The sequence below is a fragment of the Stenella coeruleoalba genome (assembly GCF_951394435.1).
Source record: "Stenella coeruleoalba genome assembly, chromosome: 13".
Lineage (NCBI taxonomy): Eukaryota > Metazoa > Chordata > Mammalia > Artiodactyla > Delphinidae > Stenella > Stenella coeruleoalba.
In genome coordinates this window covers 14,584,131-14,607,672 of record NC_137159.1, presented here as the reverse complement: position 1 = coordinate 14,607,672, position 23,542 = coordinate 14,584,131, and the positions used below count along the sequence as shown (strand labels likewise).

The window sequence follows — 23,542 nt, the reverse complement described above, 5'->3', positions numbered from 1 at the left end:
ATGCGGGGGGCCCGGGTTCTATCCCTGGTCAGGGAACTAGATCCCACAGGCATGCCGCAACTAAGAGTTTGCATGCCGCAACTAAGGAGCCCGCCTGCCACAACTAACACCCAGCGCGGCCAAATAAATAAACATTAAAAAAAGGAAAAAAAAAAGAACACCACCAAAGCATTTTTGGAGAATCTCTTTGAAAATACTCTTCGGAGAATTTATGTATCTTCTTCTGAATTGCCTCAATAATGGTTTATACTCATGCACATAAAACTAATTTCTGAAAATAGTCAGAAGCCATGTAAATTCATGTCTGGTGAATGAGGTGGGTGGCCAACCTCAATGATAGCCATTTTGGTCCCAAGCTTGTTATTTCCACTAAGTAATGATCCCAGTTTCCACATGTGACTCAGTCAAGTTCTGAAAGCAATTTCCAGGGGAAGTTCTGAGGGGCTTCTACAAAGGGAGTGTTTATTTGAAAGCATGTGTGTTAGTTTAAAAATAAAAACCTGTTAATTCCAATCAGAGGCCCCTTCGCTTTTTACGGAGGCATATCTGATGGCTGAATTTCTAGTGCTTACCAGGGTTTCATTTTTGACCATCGCCTGAAGCCAGTTGAAGTCAACACTTTTAAATAAAACAGTAACAAACAAGTCATTGGAATAATATTCAAGGTCAGACAGTGGTGCACCCTCCGGATAAGTCATCCTTATAGTAGTTTTATTTCCAACATGCTCTGAATATCCTTCAACCGGTGCACTGTTTAACCTATTTAAGTAAAAAGGACAAAGACAAACTGACATTAACCACTTTAACACATGCCAAATTCCTGCAGCGTGTTTTCCACATTTTTTTAGGACTGGGAACGAGGGTGTGGTTGGGGGGTAGGGCACCCCTCCCAGCAGCCCTGTCATCCCTCAGCTCTGCCCTTTCCAGGTGCTTGATGAACGCAGTCTTCAGTCTGCAAGAGACTCCCGTATCCAATTTCTGAATGACAAGCAATTCCATCTAGTCCTGCCACTTTAAGCCAACCCAAACACATTACACTCTGGGCACTAGTAATGTTTCCTTGAAAGCTTCCCATTGTGCTTAGATATTAGTGGTTCTTGCCAGAATTTCAAAAAGGGAATCAAAAAAGAAAACCTAAAAACCGGGGAAAGGCAGACACAAACCATAGTTATATATAGACAGGGTTGGGCCCGAGGAGGGCACTGGGTCCAAGTGCAACCTGGTCTTAAATTAAAGCAGGAATTTGGGGCACTCAGAACCGTTAGATCAATGAAGGCTTTGCCGGGGTGGATGCTCTGGGGAAAATGCTAAGAATTCTTCCCAAAGCAGTACCACTCACACAGGTACACAGTTTTGAAATCTCAAAAAAAGTCTGTTTGGTTCTTTCCCTGTATTATCACACCTGTACAAACCTTTCTTTTCTATTCCACCGTCACTTCCTCTTCCAGAACTCAGATACCTAACTCTTGGATTATTAAAAGCTATTATTAGGGCTTCCCTGGTGGCGCAGTGGTTGGGAGTCCGCCTGCCAATGCAGGGGACACGGGTTAGTGCCCGGATTCCGGAGGATCCCACATGCCGCGGAGCGGCTGAGCCCGTGGGCCATGGCTGCTGAGCCTGCGCATCCGGAGCCTGTGCTCCGCAACGGGAGAGACCACAGCAGTGAGAGGCCCGCGTACCGCAAAAAAAAAAAAAAAAAAAAGCTATTATTAGACATGACAACTAAATGCACGGCATGATCCTGGATGAGGAATTTTCTTTTTCTTTTCCTTTCTTTATATTTTATTACTTATTTATTTTTGGCTGCATTTTTTTGGTCTTCGTTGCAGCACACGGGCTTTCTCTAGTTGTGGCGAGCAGGGGCTACTCTTTGTTGCGGTGCACGAGCTTCTCATTGCGGTGGCTTCTCTTGCTGTGGAGCAAGGGCTCTAGGTGAGCAGGCTTCAGTAGCTGTGGCACGTGGGCTCAGTAGTTGTGGTGCATGGGCTTAGTTGCTCCGTGGCATGTGGGATCTTCCTGGACCAGGGCTTGAACCCGTGTCCCCTGCCTTGGAGGTGGATTCTTAACCACTGTGCCACCAGGGAAGCCCTCTTTTCCTTTCTTTTTAAATAATGGACACGACTGGAATAACTGGTGAAGTCTGAATAAGGACTGTAGCTAAGGTCTGTACTGCATCAGTGTTAATTCCGTAATTCTGAATATCATCATGCGGTTCTATAAGAGAATGTCCTTGTTCTTAAGAAACGCACACTGAAGTATTTAGGGGTAAAGAAGGAGTTTGAGATGTGTAACTAACTCTTAAAGGGTTCAGAAAAGAATAATAGTATATAAAGAGAGAAAATTATAAAGCCAGTGTGATACAGCGTTATCAACTGAGGAATCTGGGAAAAGGGTGAATGGGAGTTCTTTGTACTACTCTTGCAACTTTCCTGTTAAGTTCAGAATTGCTTTAAACCTAAAAGTTACCCCAGGGCGGGAGAGGTAAATTGGGAGACTAGGATTGACATATACATACTACGATATATAAAACAGGTAACTAATAGGGACCGACTGTATAGCACAGGGAACTCTACTCAATACTCTGTAATGACCTATATGGGAAAAGAATCTAAAAAAGAGTGGAGATATATATATATATACACACACAGCTGATTCACTTTTCTGTACAGCAGAAACTATCACGGCATTGTAAATCAACTATACTCCAATAAATATTAATTTTAAAAATAAATAAATAAAATAGGGCTTCCCTGGTGGCGCAGTGGTTGAGAGTCCGCCTGCCGATGCAGGGGACACGGGTTCGTGAGCCGGTCCGGGAAGATCCCACATGCCGCAGAGCGGCTGGGCCCGTGAGCCATGGCCGCTGAGCCTGCGCGTCCGGAGCCTGTGCTCCGCAGCGGGAGAGGCCACAACAGTGAGAGGCCCGCGTACCGCAAAAAAAAAAAATAAATAAATAAAAAATAAAATAAAATAAAAGTTACCCCAAAAAAGTTTTTCAACTGATCTCCATCATAATCAGTCTAAGTCCCCTTCCTGGGTCCCCAGTGCTCCGTGTCCCCCAGTGCCTGTGCCTGAAGTCCATGCTGTCCAGCCTGGCCTCACCATCACTGGGCATTGAGCCACCTGTCCAGCCCCCTTTCCCTCTCCCAGGTCCTCGTTCCTCCTGCCAGGTAAGCTTCCCCAACCAGATCTCCTGGCCACCTCCTTCCTAAAGGGCTAAATGCCACCATTCTTCAAGGTCAGCTCAAGGCCGCCCTTCTCTTCCACTGCATCTCTCCTCTGGACCGGAGTGCGCACCCCAGTTTCTTACCTCTTCTCCTCCCGTATATCGGTCGCACACCATTAGAAGGGCATATGGGGTCCTGTCTGCCTCCCCCAGTGCTGCCTGTGCACAGCTGATCATTCAGCTGCTTACACAGAGTCAGGGTGAGGTTCTGGAAGCCTCAAAACCCTGCCTTCGGAATGCTAGGCTCTGGCCTGGACTCTGTGCCCTACAGTGTCTCTGTGTCCTCATGCCTGACACTGGCTAAGGGGATGGCTTCACTATGGAACGAGAACATCCAGGGCACGTGACAGTGTCGGGCACACAGGAAGCACCCAGAGAAAGGAAGCAGTTCCCTCCTCCTTCACCCCACCAAAGCCCACAACCCCACTCCCACACCCTCACTTCCCACGTTTCACCTGAAAACGTAGTTCTTGTTTCTTCTATCTCTTGGCCCTTACAAAAGTCTGGTTCTTTCCTACAAACATCTTACACCCCGTGTCCTTTCCTCCTTAGCTTCCTACACATCCTCCCAAAATAGCTGCTAACATGTACTGAGCATCTACCCAATTCTGACACTGTTCCAAGTGCTTTACATCTAGATGTGAACTCGTTTTGTTTTCACAGTCACCCTGTAAGGTCTGTGCCATCACTGCCCCCATTTACAGATGAGGAAACGGAGGCACGGGACAGCGAGGAAACGGAGGCACGGGACAGCGAGGAAACGGAGGCACGGGACAGCGAGGAAACGGAGGCACGGGACAGCGAGGAAACGGAGGCACGGGACAGCGAGGAAACGGAGGCACGGGACAGCGAGGAAACGGAGGCACGGGACAGCGAGGAAACGGAGGCACGGGACAGCGAGGAAACGGAGGCACGGGACAGCGAGGAAACGGAGGCACGGGACAGCGAGGAAACGGAGGCACGGGACAGCGAGGAAACGGAGGCACAGGACAGCGAGGAAACTTGCCCGAGGTCACAGCTACTGGGGCTAAAGGCATTATGGGGATCTAGCACCACTTTCAGGCTCAGAATATCTGAGATGGATCTTGTCATCCTCCCTCACTAGCCAGAGATTTTCCTCAACTTCTCCGTTTCTGACAGCGGTCCCACTAACGTCTCAGACCCCAGACTAGAAACCTTGGCGTCCCCTGACGTGACTGTCAAACTATCAGAAACTCCTGTAATGTAGGATGACTGCCTATTGCCTGTTATGTGGCTTTCAAACACCTCTGTGTGCTTTCTGGTCCCAACCGGTACCACCTTCCAGGGCTCACCTACCCCAACCCCCACTCCCAGAAGCCAGGTGTCCCACGGACTCAAGCTCCCTGCACTGCCTCCTCCTCTGGGCCCTGCCTAGCACAGCCTTCCACCTTTGCTGGCTTATCTGAATCTACCGATCCTTCCAACCTTCACCTCCTCTGAAAGGGTTTTTACCAAAATTAGGGTCAGTACTGCACAGTTTGGGGCGTCCAATCCTTTCATGTCTTTGTTTCCACTTCTCAAACAGTGAGTCCCCTGCAGGCAGGGACATGTAGGGCTGCCTGGGTCCCTCCTGTTTTTGGTGCTGCCCTGACCCACAGCAGAGAACTAAAGTCCAGACGGGAGAGGATGGTCTGAAAGCCAACGTACCTTATCACAACATCGAACTGGTTCAGGGCCCGGCCCAGCTCTAGCCCGTGGAGGATTCCACCACTTCCAATGACCACACAACGCCTGCAGCTCTTGGCTTTCAAGTGTGCAGGAAAGTCATGCTCGGGCAAGAGTTCCAAGAGGCTCTGGACTTTCTCGGAGAACTTGCGGAATCCGAAAGGAGGGTCGTACTTGTACTCGGCCTCGCTCCCTGCGGGGGCCTTCGTCACGAAAGGTGGCAGGTCCGAGGTGTACCTGTGCCTGAAGAGCTGCACCATCGACCTCTTGGCGAACTGGGGCCGGCATTCCTTCTGCAGGACTTCCTGGGCATATTGCTGGGCTCTCTGGAATGAAGCACACAGGCCTGAGCTTCAAAGGCTCTCAGGCATCATAAATATACTCTGACAGGTGACACTTTGTCCTGCGATGTTTGGTGTAGCTCCCTTGTGGATGACTGTCTTGTAACACAAAACGTCTGCTTTAGGGGGCTTCCCTGGTGGCGCAGTGGTTAAGAATCCACCTGCCGACGCAGGGGACACGGGTTCGAGCCCTGGTCCGGGAAGATCCCACATGCTGCAGGGCAACTAAGCCCGTGCGCCACAACTACTGATCCTGTGCTCTAGGGTCCTTGATCCACAACTACTGAGCCCACGCGCCACAACTACTGAGCCCACACGGCACAACTACCGAAGCCCGCGCGCCTAGAGCCCGTGCTCTGCAACCAGAGGAGCCACTGCAATAAGAAGACCTCGCACCGCAATGAAGAGTGGTCCCCCTCTAGCCCGCGCGCAGCAACAAAGACCCAACGCAGCCAAAAGCAAATAAATAAAATAAATAAATTTTAAAAAACAACAACAAAAATCTGCTTTAAAGAGTTAATTTATGCTAGAAACTTGAGGGGGAAACATGGGAGAAGCACATGACAAGGAGACAAACTCAACAAGGGTATTTATTTCACGGCACAAGTAGAACAGGAAGGACCCCCACCTCCTACCCTCCCAGCCTAAGCTGTTCAAATAAATTCAGGGTGTTCAAATAAATTTTGAACAAGATTTGAACAAATCTGAACAAATTTTCAAATAAATTTTGAACAAGTAAATTTTGAAGAAATTTTGAGGTGTTTAAGCTGTTCAAATTTGAGGTGTTTAAGATTTCATGTTTCATAAAATCCTGACATGGGAATTCCCTGGTGGTCCAGTGGTTAGGACTCTGTGCTTCCAATGCCGAAGGCCTGGGTTCGATCCCTGGTCGGGGAACTAAGATCCCGCAAATCGCGTGGTGTGGCCACACACACACACACAAATCCTTACATGCGCTACAACGTGGATGAATCTTGAGGACATTATACTCAGTGAAATAAGCCAGCCGCAAAAAGACAAATACTGTAGGACTCCATTTATAGACGGTATCTAACAGTCAAATTCGCAGAAATAGGAAGAACAGTAGTTACCAGGGGCTGAGGGGGAGGGGAAATGGGGAACTGCTGTTTAATGGGTAGAGTTTCAGTTCTGCAAGATGAAAACGTTCCAGAAATCTGTTTCACAACAATGTGAATATACTTAACAGGGCCAAACTATGCATTTAAAAATAATGAAGACGGTAAATTTTATGTGGGTTTCTTTTTTAAACACAATTAAAAAAAAATGATTTCCGGGACTTTACTGGCGGTCCTGCGGTTAAGACTCCGAGCTCCCAATGCAGGGGGCATGGGTTTAACCCCTGGTCAGGGAACTAAGATCCCACATGCTGTGCAGCACAGCCAAAAGAGAAAAAGATTTCCTATTTCAGGTTCCTGTCTAGTTGGATGAGAAACAGGCTTATTTATCAGAGGGAGTAATGAGCTTCACACAGTCTGGAATGGGAACCAGGTGTAACCTGCCACGGTGTCCGGTCAACAAAGAAGTTGCCTTGGTTTTGTATACCATCTTCCCTGCACGTTAATATTTTGCAACAACAAGAAATGACTGTTGAAGGCCAAGTACACTAGCCCGGCTGAACACAGCAAGACACGGAGAGACAAGGGACAGACACCCACTTGCCCCCCAGTCTGCCCCTGGGCTCAGTCTGGCCAAATGCTGCCTCGGGATCATCTGGCAGCATCACTGAGCTTTCTGTCCTCATTGCCACGTGCAGCAGTCTTGGCCCTACCGTATCCCTCCTCCCACCAAGCTGCGTGTGCGTGTGTGTGTGTGTGTGCGTGTGTGTGTGTGTTCCTCTATTTTATTTGCTGGGATATTTATTTTTAGGATATGTCTTTTGAACTGTGTCAGTACTATTATGAGGATTATAATTGCCATATACAGTTTTTTTTTTTTTTGTGGTACGCGGGCCTCTCACTGTTTGTGGCCTCTCCCGTTGTGGAGCACAGGCTCCGGACGTGCAGGCTCAGCGGCCATGGCTCACGGGCCCAGCCGCTCCGCGGCATGTGGGATCTTCCCGGACCGGGGCACGAACCCGTGTCCCCTGCATTGGCAGGCGGACTCTCAACCACTGCGCCACCAGGGAAGCCCAGCCATATACAGTTTTAAATGTTTGTCTCAACTATGTTTTTCCTCGAAGTCTTGTCTGATTTTTGTATAATAAAATTTTTGTGGAAATAATAATCTTACTGCAGGAGAACCCCACTCCCTTTTCTTTAAATTACAGCTTCAGAAAGTTCTTAGTACTGGGAAGAGCACGCCGTCTACATCTTAAGAGTCTGGCCCCATGTCTGAAGAAGGGAATGGATTTTCTTTGAGCCTCAGAAGATGCCGCAGACACGACATAAGGTCACTGTCTGAGGTCACCGGCACGACACCTAGGACACCTCGCAAGACGGTCCTGAGCTTTGTGGGTTGCAGGTGGCACGCCCAGGAAGAGGGCTGAGCTGGCAGGCTCACGTCGCCTCATCACCTCCCAAACCCCTACAATCCCAGCCTCTGCCCACAGAGAGCAGGTGACAAACACCACCACTGATACCTCGCGAATTAGCATCTTCGCGAGGAAATCGGTCGTAACCCAGAACAGCCCCTGCGTGGAGGGCTCGCCCTGACCGGGCCTCCAGGTTGGTGACACTCTGCACCTACAGGCACTTAATGCCCAACTGGGGGGCAGGGCAAGCAGAGGAGCCACATGTACCATCCATACTTGTCTCTACACCCCGGGCCTGAGGGTTGTGAACAAGTTTTTAGAGAACAAAAGGTCTAATTCTTCACTATGGAAGGACATCCCAAGCATCTTGTTTTACAAATCTCCTGGGATAGAAATGAACATCCGAGAAGCGCCAAGAGACAGAAGCTTAGTGACTGACTCAGGACTGGAGAGAGGGGTTAGGTGATGGAGCCGGACACCAGAGCATGACTCTCTTGGGCGCCAAATGTTCTAGTCTCATTTGGAAGGAGTGACATTTCATTCCATTTCCATTCTGGCAAAGAGTTCCATCTCAGGCTTCAGACTTAATTTTCTAGACTGTGGAAAGAGCATCTTCTGATGGTGACCCCTCCCGTCCCTCCGCAGGTGCAGTCAATCAATCCCAGGGACAATGTTCTAAATGCCACTGGAAATGGCCAAAGCCACAGCGATTCCTTTCCTTCTCTTGTTTCAACTCGTTTAAACATGTAACACGCCCCATAAGTGGCTCAGCCTCCCTCCTTCCTCTTTCAGGTTTCAAAGCTCAGAAGAAAAATGCCTTGGGAGGACAGCTCGCCTCGTGGAGCTGCGGTCATGACCGCAAGCATCTCGACCTTCCTCTTCTCCACTGCAGACAGTGCCAAGCCTGGGAGCCGGAGCAGGCTGGAGAGGAAGGACGCAGTGGGGTCCGGATGGCATCCGTCTCGGATGAGAACCACTGGGAACCAGAGGACTGGTGACCTCCCCAAAGATACAGGAACCCCTCTTCTCCCAAATCGAGGCATGGACACAAGAGCTTCATTTCTTGAAAGGCTTAAAGGCTGAGCTTGCTGGCTGCCCACAACTGAGAATAAACAGACATCAGGCAGTTTCAGTTGTCACTGATGTGGTGATGTACCACGGAAAACCACAATGTGAGAATCCCCTGAAGGATGTTAAACCACAATGTGAGAATCCCCTGAAGGATACTAAAAAACGAATTTTCCTCAGTAAAAATCTCCATTTTCATTTCTACCCCATAATTTTTAGGACAACCCTTCTCAGAAATATAGGTAAGTGGCATAATTCTTAGTAAAAGGCAATGTGTTCTTTTATTTATTGATTTAAACCCAGGACAGGGCACAGCATGTGGGATGAAGGAGAGTTTGGGGCCTGGGGCTGACTGGACCTGGGTAGGAGCCCAACTCCGCCACGGACCGCATGAACCGAGGGTATGACTTATGCAACGACACTTTCATTTCCACGTTTGTAAACTCTGGTTTAACTTCCATGAGTCAGCTGTCTGTAACTTTTACCGGTTAAAAGCAGAAAAATCTGAATAAACAAGTCACAGAGGGAACAGCACAGTAAAATCTCAGCCGATCAATGGTTGCCTCGGGCTGGTAGTTGAGGGTAGCGATTGACCACAGAAGGGGTGAGAGGGAATCTAACTTGTGTGCTGAAATGTTCTAAATAGGATTGTGGTGATGGTGTACATTTAACTGTAAATCTACTAACACTCCTCCAACCGGATGCTTCGAAGGTGGAAGTCTTCTGTACGTACATTTTACCACAATACACGGTTAAGAAGAAAACCATCAGACGATCTGGATCTAGACCCCGTTTCGGATCTCTTTATCAGTAGTGTACACTTGGTTAAAGCATGAACTTGAAGGCTTTTCAAGGCTTCAGTTTCCTCACCTGTATGAGACCACTGAAGGATGGTCTGGGAAAAGCAAGAGCAGGACCCAGGAGAGAAACGGATCGGTTTGGAAGTGCGAGTGTCTGGACTGATTTAACTCAGCCCAGGGTTACTCTGCTTACTTTTTTTTTTTTTTTTGGGCCACACTGCGTTGCTTGCAGGATCGTAGTTCCCCGACCTAGGATCGAACCCGTGCCCCCTGCGCTGGGAACGCGGAGTCTTAACCACTGGGCCACCAGGGGAGTCCTACTCTGCTGACTTTGGATACGTGAGTGTAGGTCTATGGAGTCACGGTGAAGACGTAAACTTGGCCATGATGAACCACACAGCCCAGGATGCAGTCCCCAGGGCGATGTGTGGTCTTTAGTTCCTGAGAGAAGGCCAAGTTCAAACTGGTGCTACCATGCGGTCTGAACCTAAATTGATGTGAATGTGCTCTTCACACATTTTTTTTTTTTTTTTTTTTTTTTTGTGGTACGCAGGCCTCTCACTGTTGTGGCCTCTCCCGTTGCAGAGCACAGGCTCCGGACGCGCAGACTCAGCGGCCATGGCCCACGGGCCCAGCCGCTCTGCGGCATGTGGGATCCTCCCGGACCGGGGCACGAACCCGTGTCCCCTGCACCAGCAGGCGGACTCCCAACCACTGCGCCACCAGGGAAATCCTTCACACCTTTTAAGTGCAATTTCACATCTGCACCACATTCAAACTATCCAAGCATCCCCGCAGAGACCACTGTTTGTCTTTTTTCACAAATGGCACGTTCAGGGACATCTTTAAATAGAAAATATAAAACCCACAGCAAACATGGCCACACTTCCGCTGTATACATGCAGGCAGAATGCAACCAGGTATTCAGAGTCCAGCAGGGTTATTGACCTTGCAAGTTGTTGAATGTCATCAACAAAGCTCACAGGGCCCCACTCTCACGACCCTGAGACCCTCTTCTGCTGATACACAGCCACAATCATTCTGATTCGTCCAAACTCTCTTGGTAGTAAGGCTCAATCTCCACCGAAGCCTGGAGGCAGGCTTTTCTTTGTAGAGAGCTCACGCTGAACACCATCTCCCAGCCCTTCATACCAGCCGGCTTGCTGGCTACTTCCTCTATTCTGGGGATTTGAGAGAGGATTTCTCTTCTTGTTTAGGGACGTGTGACCAGATATCAAAGTTAGGAACTGCTCAGTGTGGCATTCAAGGCCTCTCACGCTCTGGCCCTGTCTCATTTTCAGTCTCATATCCTGCTACTCCCCACCCCAAATCCTCGGCAGTAGCTAACTCTTGCTGTTCCTCTACTTTGCAAAGCCCGCTGAGACATGGGCTTTCTGCACACGCTGTCACGACCACTGTGAAAAGTAGGGCAATCTGACAGAGTCAATAGTGCTAAAAAGCTACATTTTTTTAAAAAAGTCTCAAGCAATAGAATAAAAGTCACCCCTCATTCCACCACGGTTAGAGCAGGCTTTCACTTTCTACTTTATTAATTTCTGAACGGAGACTTGCACAAACCTGTTTGACTTAACCGTGCCCCCGTTCCTCCTTCTTTCCACACCATTACGGGGGACTTTCTAATTGGAAAAAATAATGATCTTTTTAGAAGTCTTTTGGAAATGGGTTGACGTGGCGGTCACCGTGGGCTACCTCCTGGGTCTCCATTTCCTGTTCCTTCCTCTTCGGGAACCGTAGTGTCCTTCCTTCAGGCAGCCGTCACCCCTTCTCCACGCAGGCAGTGGGGCTTGGGAGGCTGATCTCACTCATCAGGTCCTTCCATCCCCCCATCAGGGACGAGTTAGGAATCCTTACTGGAGCCAGTCGGGACAGGGCACTAGCACCCATGAGAGGCTGTTACTGGCCCAGCAGTGAGCTTAGGTTTAAAACTGGTCCCACCAGCCTAAAGGGGGGGACTCACATGCCATGGTTTAGGGGGAAAGAGAAGGGAGAGTCTGTTTACTGGGGGATATGAAGAGTTGGATAGGAGGTATCTGTCCTATCCCTCAAAGGGATATTAAACTTAATGTACATAACTGAAAGTCCTCAAAGAATTGCCTGTTAAAATTTAACTGTGGATTTTCTGTGCAATCTGGAGTTCAAAGATGAGACACCGTGCGGAGGTTTGAGTAATATCTCTCCTCCCTCTGGAGTTCAATACATATAAGTACATATTCGTTAATGTAAAATGTTATCCCACAATCCCTATCTCCCAAGGGCTTGCCTGGAGGACAAGTGGGGAAGACAAAACAGTTAAAAGTACCACCGTGGTAACTGTCAAGATTAAGGTAGGAGGGGGTTCCTAGAAGACAAGAGGGAAGGGTGATCGGAGAAGGATCTTAGAAAAAGTAACCCCTGAGCTGAGATTTGATGTAAAAGATGAATAACAGAGAGGCAAAGGAAGGGCTCCAGGCAGAGAAGAAAGAATGCAGCAAATACAAACTATTACAGAGAGAATGGATAAACAACAAGGTCCTACTGTAGAGCACAAGGAACTATATTCAATATCCTGTGATAAACCATAATGGAAAATATGGAAAAAATGAAAAAGAATATATGCGTGTGTGCGCGTGTGTATATATAAAATATATAAAACTGAATCACTTTGCCATACAGCGGAAATTAACACAACATTGTAAATCAACTCTACTTCAATAAAATACATTAAAAAAAAACACACAATGCAGCAAACACAGAGTAAAGTGCTCAGCAAAGATGCTGGGACAACTGGAAAGCCACAAGCAAAAGAATGACGCTGGACCCTGACTTCACACCATATATAAAAAGTAGCTCAAAAGTGGATCAAAGGCCTACATATAAGAGCTACAACTAGAAAACTTTTAGAAGGAAACATTAGGCAATGGTTTCTTAGATATGACATCAAAAGCACAAGGAACAAAATGAAAAGTAGATAAAATGGACTTCATCAAAATTAGAAACTTGTGTGCTAAAAATGATACCATCAAATAAAAGTAAAAAGACCACGCGCAGAATGGGAAAAAATAGCTGCAAATCATATATCTGATAAGGAACTGGTATCTAGAATACACAGAGAACACTTAAACAGCTCAATAATAAAAAGACAGGCCAATTAAAAATTGGGCAAAGAATCTGAATAGACATCTCTCCTTAGAAGACCTACAAATGGCCAAAGAGTACATGAAAAGATGGTCAACATCATTAGTTATCAGATCAAAACCATAATGAGGAAGAAGGAAGCTCATTCAGAATAGGAAGAACCCAGCCTACACTTTCCGGCCAGGTACTAGATGATTGCAGTGAAGCACGGAATTCCAGGGCTGGAAGGGATCCCAAGGTCCTTGAGCCACCAACTGTCTGATGCCTGAGTTCTACCCCAAAATAGTTATCCTGGCTTTGGTCAAAGACCTCCAGAGATTCGCCACAAAGGTAGCTCAGTTTTTCCATCTTTGGATGTCGTGGACCATCAAACCCTTCTCCTTGCGGCTTGGCTGTCACCCTTGACCCGAAGTTCTTCCAGTGAGGCCACCGGGGCAGGCCTCTGGCTTGTTGGCAGGAGCTGCCATGTGTCCTGCACTGGTCTTCTCTATGCAAATGTTCCCATCCCTTCAAAGGTTCCTCGGGGACAAGGTCTAGAATCTCTTCTCTGGTCCTTCTCAGAAATCACTAGGGAATTCCCTGGCGATCCAGTGGTGAGGGCTTGGTGCTTTCACTGCTGGGGCCCGGGTTCAATCCTGGGTTGAAGAACTAAGATCCCGCAAGCCACGAGGTGGGGCCAAACAAATTTTAAAAGTCACTAGGAATTCCTTAGGGGAAACTTAAACAGACCACCACTGGCCTATTAATGTAGCTAAAAAGAAAACAGCTGTAGGCCGTCACAGCACAGTTGATGCAGGCAGCGCTGGCCAGGCACGAAAACCACTAAGTTGATTTCACCCAAGGTGTTAGCAAACCACATCTTCTCCATCCATCTCACAAGTACACACAGTGCTCTACTCTTGCACAGAGAGCTCACGTCTCTCCTCAATTAACCCAGACTCGAGAGCAATGATCTCTGTTGTTGGTCAGGAGGTCAACGGCCTGATGAATGAAATGGACAGGACAGAGGGGGACGCACAGAGAATGTGGAGAAGTGTAGCAAAGGGACGAGTTCACAGATATCAGCAATCGTATATCACAGTGTCAAGTGTCAGCATTTCAGGGTTTTTCCAGGAGACAAAAAACAGAGACAGGATGTCTGCAAAGTTTATCCAAGCGAGCTGTGGAAGGCCTTGGAATTGAAAGGGATTTGGGAACGTCTGCAAGGCCAGCCGTTCGGGAGGGAAAGCCCGAGCGGACGATGCGGGACCACATCCTGCTCCAGCAGAGAGGAGGGGCTCATGCTGCCGAGATGAACTGAGTCGGCCAACATCTGAGGGGCAGAAACAGCAGGGGAGGAAGGCCCCGTGATCAGCAAGACCCCTGAGACACAAGGGTTCTGCACAGGCCAAGCTGTGCATGTATTAACTACAATACACTCCTTTCATTTACATGTTTATACCTGTCTGTGCTATGAAAAATGTGAGGTACTTCAAAGCATATACAGAAGAGAAACACGTGAATAAAAACCAGGCCTAGAAAAGGAGCTTTGTGCATACTAGCTTACTGGACTTGGATGACCACCCCACTGCATAGATGTTGTTATCTACACCTCACAGCTGAGGAAACTGGGACTCCAAACGATTCAGTCACTTGCCTCGGGTCTCACTGTTACGAAGTGGCATTTAGATTTGAATCCAGGTCAGAAGTTTGAGCTCTCTCCTCTGCATCATGCCACCTGTAACTTCTGGCTTCCTCTTGGTGGACGCTCCCTACCCCAGCAGAGAGCAGAGTCATCAGGAGACGGGACTCTGAAACCACACTGCTGGGTCCAAGCCTTCACACCACCACTTACTTGCTGAGATAACCTTAGACAGGTTACTTAAGGTTCTTCCCTATACTCATCTATGACGTGAGGATGATAACAGCAGCTGTATCCCCAGGACTGTTATGAGGGTTCAATGAGTTTCTATTGCTAAAGCATTTTCAGAACAGCTACACAGTATATACTAAACTAGATTAACTAAAATAGTTAACTAAACTAGGTGTGAACTTGGGCCAGCAGCCTAACCTCCCAGGCCATCATCTGTAAGATGCAGAGAATCCTGGGATATCTCTCAGTCATGATGATCACTAAATGAGATAATGTATGTAAAGCAGCTATACATGTCGGTTATCATTATTACCATGCTACTTTACTTAAAATCACCTGTCTTTTGTCCAAGGCTGAACAGTATCAGATAATTTACAACTCAAACAATCAGTGAAATCAGGATTTAATATGTCAACTGATTAAAAAAATAAATATACATTGAAGGAAAAATCTTGAAATACAATGTGAAATCATTAAAACGAAAAATAAAACACAGAAATGACAAATGATACTAAAAGAATTTCTTCCTGACCTGCTTTAAGAACAGGTACGCCGGCAGCGTCATGGTGTATTAACTCCATGACAGGTGCCCTACGGGGTCAAATGGAACTCACCTCACCCCACGACTTCAGTACATGGGGGAAGAACAGTGAGTGTTAGGTGGGCATTTTGAAGTGCTAAGGTTAAGTGTTTTCCCTTCTGTTTATAACTTTCATGAACATTTATTTATAACACTTGAGAGACAATATTACTATTTAAGCGTACACTTGGAAATATTCTAATTGAAACCACACTGATGGAATATCTAACCTTTATGCGGTTGGGGTCCACATAATGCACTTTTTTCATGTCACATTCTTCAGTAGTATAATTTAACTTGAGGATATAAAGGATCCACACTCCAAACACAAGCAATGTACACCTAGAAAAAAAAGATCAATTACATATAATGACGTCGTCATGTGATGATCAAGAGAGATCATGTGAAATAACTGAAAACCTAACCCAAATAGAGTCTGCCTGCCACACAGCATAAAAGTACAGTCTTTAAGAAGACCTCTTAATTTAAGGTAGCATTTCTTATTTTTCTAACAAGTCATTTATGACTGTCTTTGTTATAAGCAAATATAGAAAAAAAAATTTTCTGCAAAGGTACTGCAATAAAATCTGAATCACAATATAGATTACTGGACTTAAAAAAAAACTAAGTAATAAATTTTGAACGACAGAATCTCAGCTTCAATTTTTTGCCACTTTAAAATAGTCAGTCCTGAAGATGGTTATTTTGAGACTTTAGTCTGCCATCTTCTCAGATGCCTGGCTTTCGGAATAAAGTCATATTCCTTGCCTCAATTAAAAAAAAGAAAAAAAAAGTCAGTCTTGGGACTTCCCTGGTGGCGCAGTGGTTAAGATTCTGCGCTCCCAATGCATGGGGCCCAGGTTCAATCCCTGGTGAGGGAACTAGATCTCACATGCATGCCGCATTAAGAGTTCACTCTACAACTAAGGAGCCCACGTGCCACAACTAAGGAGCCCACCTGCCGCAGAGAAGACCCGGTGTGACCAAATAAATAAATTTTTTAAAATTAAAAAAATATATATATATAGCATTTAGCATAGTATACCATAGATGCTAAATAGTTCTTAATATTTGAGGATTATGTTGCAAGAAAGTATTGCTAGGAAGTGTTTTCAAGACTTCTTGATTCTCATTTCAATAGACTCTACCATGAAAACTTGGACAAGCATCTTAATTCTTCTCTGGGATCAAATACAACGCTAAGTGAATGGGATGCAACCATTTGCATAAAAAAGAGACGGTCGGGGGAGGGGAATACACACACACAGTATTTCTTACATACACAAGACTGCTAATATTGGTCATCTTTAAGTGGAAAGAGGAAATGTGGGGAGCAGGGATGGGAAGATGTTTTACTGAGTACCTTTAACATCTTTCGAATCTTGTGAATGCAGTATGACCTATTCTTTTCTCCAGTCCCAGAAAAGGTATTATATTCAGTGCATTAATAATTCCCTTATTTTGATTATAAAAGAAAAAAAAGGGGGAATTCCCTGGCGGTCCAGTGGTTAGAACTCCGAGCTTTAGATGCAGGGAGTACGGGTTCAATCCCTGGTCGGGGAACTATGATCCCACAAGCTGTGCGGTGTGGCCAGAAAAGAAAAAAAAAAAAGGAAGGAAGAAAAAGTTAAAAGCAGGCCCAGAATCTACAGCCCTGATTCCGTTGTTCTGTAATTCCTGGTTGCAAGTCTGTCTCGGCCACACTGTAAGCAGCACGGGGCCCAGGTCTATCTCCCATGCGGCCAGCACCCAGCATGGTGCCAGGCGTATGGGGGCCTCGATAATTACTGGCTGATGACAAAAGGAGATGGAAAATGATCTGAGTGTTTATTAACATACATTTCCTTTCCCACCTTTCTTCTTCTACACCTCCCGAATTAGTAACATGAGATGGGAGGCTAGATTTCAGGGTTGGATTTCTACCTGTCGGCATGAAAGAAAGGGTAGTTTACCACCTAGTTTGGCTGGTACCAAGTAAAACTGACAAGTTCCTCCTTTAACAATTCTATCTCGGGAGTTCCCTGGTGGTCTAGTGGTTAGGATTGGGTGCTTTCACTGCAGTGGCCTGGGTTCAATCCTCGGTCGGGGAACTGAGATCCCACAAGCCTTGCCGAGTGGCCAAAATTAAATAAATAAATATAATAAAATATTAAAAAAACAAAAAAACAATTCTATCTCTTACTAGGATGTACGGGTGACCTGGCTGGTACCCCTCTCATCCTTTTTAGTGTTTGATGTTCAATGTTATTCAAATGCCTGTAGGGGACTTTAATTAACTGTATTTTTAGATTCACCGGAAATGGCAAAGGCAAAGGGGACAGCCCTCTTGCACTGGGCAGCGGCTGGAAGGGCTGTGCACTGGAAGCTGTGGAGCCTGGAGACTCCCACCAAGCACAGCCTGATGCAGGAGCCCACAGCACCTGTGCTCTGAGCCTTGACTCAGATGTGCCTTATTTCTTTCTTTTTTTTTTTTTTTTTTTTGCGGTACGCGGGCCTCTCACTGTTGTGGCCTTTCCCGTTGTGGAGCACAGGCTCCGGACGCGCAGGCTCAGAGGCCATGGCTCACGGGCCCAGCCGCTCCGCGGCACGTGGGATCTTCCCGGACCGGGGCACGAACCCGTGTCCCCTGCATCGGCAGGCGGACTCTCAACCACTGCGCCACCAGGGAAACCCAGATGTGCCTTTAAATGATCCTGAACAAGGGTGACAGCGGATGAGAGCCATCTTCAGGGTTCTCACTGAATTTTTCCCCCAGTTCTACCCAGTTGACCCAAATCAGAGGTGTCTTGCGACCTGAGGGCTCGTGCTTACTTGAGGATGTCTTTTAACAACAAGCTGGGTCTTCTCATCTTGTTCTGAGCACGGGTGTACCATTGCAGGGAGGGCCGCGAGCAATCGCTTTTCAGCTTCACACGGTTGTACTGGCTTGGCATTGCTGTGAAGAGAGGAGAGGGCAGGAGAAGGGAAAGAGGAAAGTGAGTTCAGCAGATTATGCTTTTAAAGAGCTTTTTTTTTTTTTTTTTCTTGGCCTCTCTGCGCAGCTTGTGGGATCTTAGTTCCCCGACCAGGGACTGAACCTGGGCCCTTGGCAATGAAAGCGCTGAGTCCTAACCACTGGACCGCCAGGGAATTTCCTAAAGAGCTTTTTTTTTTTTTGCGGTACGCGGGCCTCTCGCTGTTGTGACCTCTCCCGTTGCGGAGCACAGGCTCCGGACGCGCAGGCTCAGCGGCCATGGCTCACGGGCCCAGCCGCTCCACGGCATGTGGGATCTTCCCGGACCGGGGCACGAACCCGTGTCCCCTGCATCGGCAGGCGGACTCTCAACCACTGCGCCACCAGGGAAGCCCTCCTAAAGAGCTTTGATGCGGTATAGCCGTACCGTGAAATACTACTCAGCCAAAGAAATGAGTGACCGATTGATACACGCCACTGGATGAATCTCGAGGCAATTATGCTGAGCCAATACTAAAAGGTTACACGTTGCAGGATTCCATTTATATAATATTCTTGAAATGACAAAATTACAGAAATGTAAACAGATTAGGTGTCAGGGGTTAGGGAGCGGGTGGTGCAGTGGCTATGGAAGGGCAACAGGAGGGGTCCTTTTGGTGATGGAAATATTCTGTATCTTGACTGTACCCCTGTCACTATCCCAGCTGTGCTATTCTACGGTTTTGCAAGATGCTACCATTGGGGGGAAAGGAGTAATCTGTGTTATTTCTTACAACTGTGTGTGACTCTACAACTATCCCAAAAGTAAAAGTCTAATTTTTGTTGAGTCTTTAACTATTAGAGATACTTACGGAACTATTTACAGATGAAACAGGAGAAATGAAATCTGCTTCAAAAAAGGGGATAAGTGTTTGTGGGAATAGCTGACACAAGTTGAGCTTTAAACTGCTGTAGAATCTGGGCAATGGGTACATGGGGCTTACTATACAATTCTCAAAACTTTTTGAAATATTCGATAATAAAAGTTTAAAAAGAAAGTGGTATATTAAAAGACAGGAAAAGGGTTACACTAAGAAAAAAAGAAAAAGAAAACATAGCAGTTTAAAAAAATTTTAATGGCAACTTTAAAAGAGGTTTTCTTTAAAAAATACATATGTTCTCTTGTATGCCTGCCTACTTATTCTTTTGAATTAATTTTATTCTCAAATTTTCAATTTTTAAGCAATATTACAAGGGGTATTGTAGTAGAAATCAAAACATCTCCCCTCATATCAGTTTCCCCCTTCCTCTCTCCTCTGGATTTTTAGCGGGCCACATGGCCTCCCAGAAAAAAGAGTACATTTCTCAGCCACCCTTGGAGCTAAGTACAGCCTTGTGACTAAGTTCTAGTCAATGGGATACAAGCAAAAGTGACCCGGAGAACTTTCAGGGTGCTTTCCTTGGCATACGCCCTTTTCTCCTTTATCCCCCTTCCTGCTGGCTGAAATACTGACACTTGATGAGCCAGTTTGGACCACGCAGCATGTCACCCAAGGGATGGAGGAGCAACAAGAGAGAAGGGGCCCGGGTCCCTGGACCAGCCCAAGGACGGAGCTGCCAATCCACCTTAGACTGCCTGCCTCTGGACTCTTACATGAAGGAGAAATAACCCTCCGTCTTGTTGAAGCAACTGTTAATTAAATCCCAGCTAATACAGGCACCGATTGTGTTATGATATTTACATATTAATTCAAGAAATAATGTCTTTACTATACTTAGTCTTGAAGCCAGGAGGAAGTTATACCTCATTATTCACTTCATTTCCCCCATTAGTGCTGTGTCATTTTCTTTGAAAAAAAAATCTTTTATCAAATTGACATCCAAGTATTTGATTTCTTGCTACTGTACACACTCTCCCTCAACTGCAATTTTAACTGTGTAACACTAGAGTACAAGAATTTTCATAGACTTGCATCACTCCACTTGAGTAGTTTCAAAAAACTGAGCCAAGGGCCTCACTAGCAAACCTCTGCTGAAGAATCTACTGAATTCTTAAAGGAGAAGCGAGATCAACTGAGACCCTGGAAGGTTTTCAATCACCACAGCTTCATGGTTACTTAGATGCACAGTCAGCCAAGTGGTGGGTCCTAGGGGGCTGCCTATGACCAGGGCATCTATAAAAAGGAAGATTCTATGATGCCCGTGTTTTTATGACCAGAATGACACTTCACACCCGCATGGACCTCCCGAGAACAAAGCAGACGGTGGTATTGGAACCGGGATCCCACCCTTGCCCACGGCTGGCGCGCTGGCTGGCGCTGTGGGCTCTGGGCTCTACTCTGCCCCCTCTTTCTCATCTGCTCTGCCACTCAGGCCGCAAGCCTGCAAACTGCATTCCCAGACTCTCTCTTGTGCCACCCAGCTTCCTGAGGAACCATGATTGTGTGCTGTCTGGGTGGAAAACTGGAAGGCAAAGGGAGGGGGCAGCCTTTCATATCTCCATGGTTTCTGGTTTCCTGCTGGATATGGACTGGGAGATCAGATAACTCTCTTCTGCTACTTTTAGGAAAGTGGAACCAAACAGGAAGAGGTTCTGGAGGTGAGAGGAGGGTCTACAGTCCTGGACTCCTTCCTCTTCTCACCACTACTGCCACACAACACACTCACGCAGCATTCCAACGCTCAAAAAAAAGAAAAAAGAGAGAGAGAGATACAAAAGAAAAGAAAAAGACGGTTGTGTTTTTGTTTTGTTTTTCCTATCACACTGGAGGGGATCTCAGGAGAGACCCCTAGGCTCAGCTCCTCCACCTGCCACCTGAGAAGTCTGGGGCAACTGACTCTAACTCTTGTAGCTCAGTTTCCCCATCTGGAAAATGGGTCCAATATTACCTACCTCCCAGGATTCATGTGGGAATGGTGGTTGCACATAAGAAGCACTACCTCAGTGCTGGCTGTTGCTACTGTTACACAGAGAGGGAAGTGACAGGCATTTTATACAACTATCTGACAGGGCTTTAAGACATCTGCATCCTTTAGGCACTCTCATTTCTGGCCACAGGTTTCCACTCCAGCCCCATCAGGGGCCTGTCTCCAATCCTATCCATGTCCCTTCCTGGGGATCTCTGGAGAGGCAGCGTCCTCCCGAAGCCCCTCCTGCGCTCACCCAGTCAGGTCCCGGTCAGTCTCTCTCTCCCCAACCCCTTTCTAAACGCCCAGCTTCCTTCACCGGCCCCTCCTCCCCACCCTGACAGCCCAGCCGCTCCTTCACTCGGTCTGCGCACCACGCCGGGTGCCTTAGAACCACGCTTCCCTCCCGACCCCTGCAACGGTAAACTCCCCTACACACGGTGCAGGACCCCAGGGTCCCGGTTCCCATCCTCAGCACCATTTCCTCCTCGCTCACGTATATTCACAAGGTTCACCACTTGCCTTTTACTCACCTCCTCAAGGGATCAGACCCCAAATCCATCACCCTCTGCAGGCCTCTCACCCAGCTCAGACCTGTCTAGCTAACGACCTGCCTGCTATCTTCTCCTCAAACAAAATCACAAAGCAGAATCTTTTCTCCCATCATTTGGTAGCTGTACCATCTACTCAGTCATCCAAGTCCAAACCTGCAGGTTGACCCCAGACTTCTCCCTGGCAACCCCAGGCTCAATCAATCCCCAGGGCCTCTCGATCACACCTTCTTGAACTTCCCGGGCCCACGGGCATTCTCCTAGTGGAGGTCACTTACCCAGACTCCCCTGTCTCCGTTTTGTCCCTTCAACGCCATCTTTCCGTGTACCTGCTTACGGGCTCCCAGCTCATCTCAGGTGCTGTGACTTCAGGTGACAAACTTGTCTGTTACACTCTAGCCACAAAGAAGTACTGTTAGAAGCCTGGATGTGCCACACTGTTGCCTCCGTGCCTTTGTACAGATGCACGCTCCGTCTGGAATCCTGGTGGGAATCCCCCCACCAACGATCTGCCTGGTGAAGTGTCTCCTTTCATCCTTAAACCCTTCTCCTGCTCTGTGAAGATCATTTTCAACACCACAACTGTCCCTGGGCACTTCCCCATCTCTGTTTATGAACTGAAATGTTCTGTGTACGTTTGGGGTCTCCTCTACCTTTCTGCAAGCACCTGGAGGACTGAGCTGCAGGGCCGGGGCTCTGCTCATCTTTGTAACCCTAACACCTAGGATAGGGCTTGGCACACAGCAGGCCCTTAAGAAACATCCCACATTGAATGGAATGTGCATGACTCGCCTATGGCCTGTTATCAAACAAGATAAACTCCCCCTCCCCACAAGTGTACTTTCCCAATGATATTTAAGATTAAAACTAAAACTGAATGTTAACAGCAATTCTAAGAGCAAAGAGTAAAGTGTAAACTCTACTGAAACATCTAACATGTCGAGCAACGGGGGAATTTGTTGGTAAATTATGGTGCAAACCACTTAGAATACTCTGCAGTTGTTAAAGCCTTTGCTACAGGAAGTGCAATCTGTGACCACAGCCTCAGCATCAGCTGGGAGCAGGTTAGACTTGCAAAGTCTCAGCACTGCCCCCTCCATCTGCTGAATCACAGGATTCATACGAACATTAAAGTCTGAGAAGCACTCAAGGTATTCGGTTCATACATTTATTGGCACAGAAAGATACTGCAAGAAAAAAGCAGGTCTGTAAAAAATTACGTCTATATACCTATAATCGTGTTCTAGGGTGCACCTACTCAAGGTAGGAGAATTTGATTTCCCGTGAAGTCAGTGAATCCTCCTACTTGGGTTGGAATGTCTTCTTCCAATTTAGAAGGGACCATATGGATTCAACACGACAAAAGGAGGGCCAAGCAGAGTCATCTTCACACACGTGCTGTTGACGTACGGCTGGGTGGCCTTAAGATGCTCCCTCGGAGAACCTGGGGTTTACGTATTTCTAGTCATGATCATCTCTACACCATCTGCACTGTGTCCATTCATTGCTTTTGTCTTTAATGTGCTGTTTGGTGGAGGACGGGTTGCAATGAAAAGTGCAATTAAAACGCTTATCATCATGAGACGTGTTACACATCATTTCTGTCTTTTTAATATACATTTATCTCTCGTCTTCCCCACCGGAATGTAGACTCCATGAAAGCAGGGGTCTTTGTTTTGCTCACCACTGAGTTCCCAGTGCCTAGGATGGTAAGGGGCACACAATAGGCAACTAATACGTATTTACTGAATAAATACTCAAGCTTCTTATGAGGTTTCAGAGGTGATGCTGGTTTCAGGCATTCCTCCCAGGACGTGTGTTGGCAAGCCATCACCATCTGTCCCGTGGCACTCTCCTGGCTCTGCTTCTCCATTTCCTTCACGGGCAGCTCGTCCCCTACCACCTCCTTCTAAGTGCTAGGGTCCCAAGGCTCATAGATGTGTCCCTCCTTTCATTCAGACTGCCAGAGTAAG

The 23,542-nt window shown here is 47.1% G+C and overlaps 1 protein-coding gene across 2 annotated transcripts in view; it reads right to left on the bottom strand.

Moving 5' to 3' along the window:
• The window catches only part of ST3GAL5 (ST3 beta-galactoside alpha-2,3-sialyltransferase 5), a 50,399-nt gene that overhangs the window by 6,452 nt on the left and 20,405 nt on the right, over positions 1 to 23,542 (bottom strand). For both annotated transcript variants that reach the window (XM_079941041.1, XM_079941042.1), the window contains exons 2-5: positions 17,991 to 18,114; positions 15,410 to 15,521; positions 4,895 to 5,238; positions 573 to 759 (exon numbers count right to left, since the gene is read on the bottom strand). In XM_079941041.1, the coding sequence (XP_079797167.1) occupies positions 573 to 759; positions 4,895 to 5,238; positions 15,410 to 15,521; positions 17,991 to 18,114 (767 nt within the window). The remainder of the gene's footprint in view (positions 1 to 572; positions 760 to 4,894; positions 5,239 to 15,409; positions 15,522 to 17,990; positions 18,115 to 23,542) is intronic.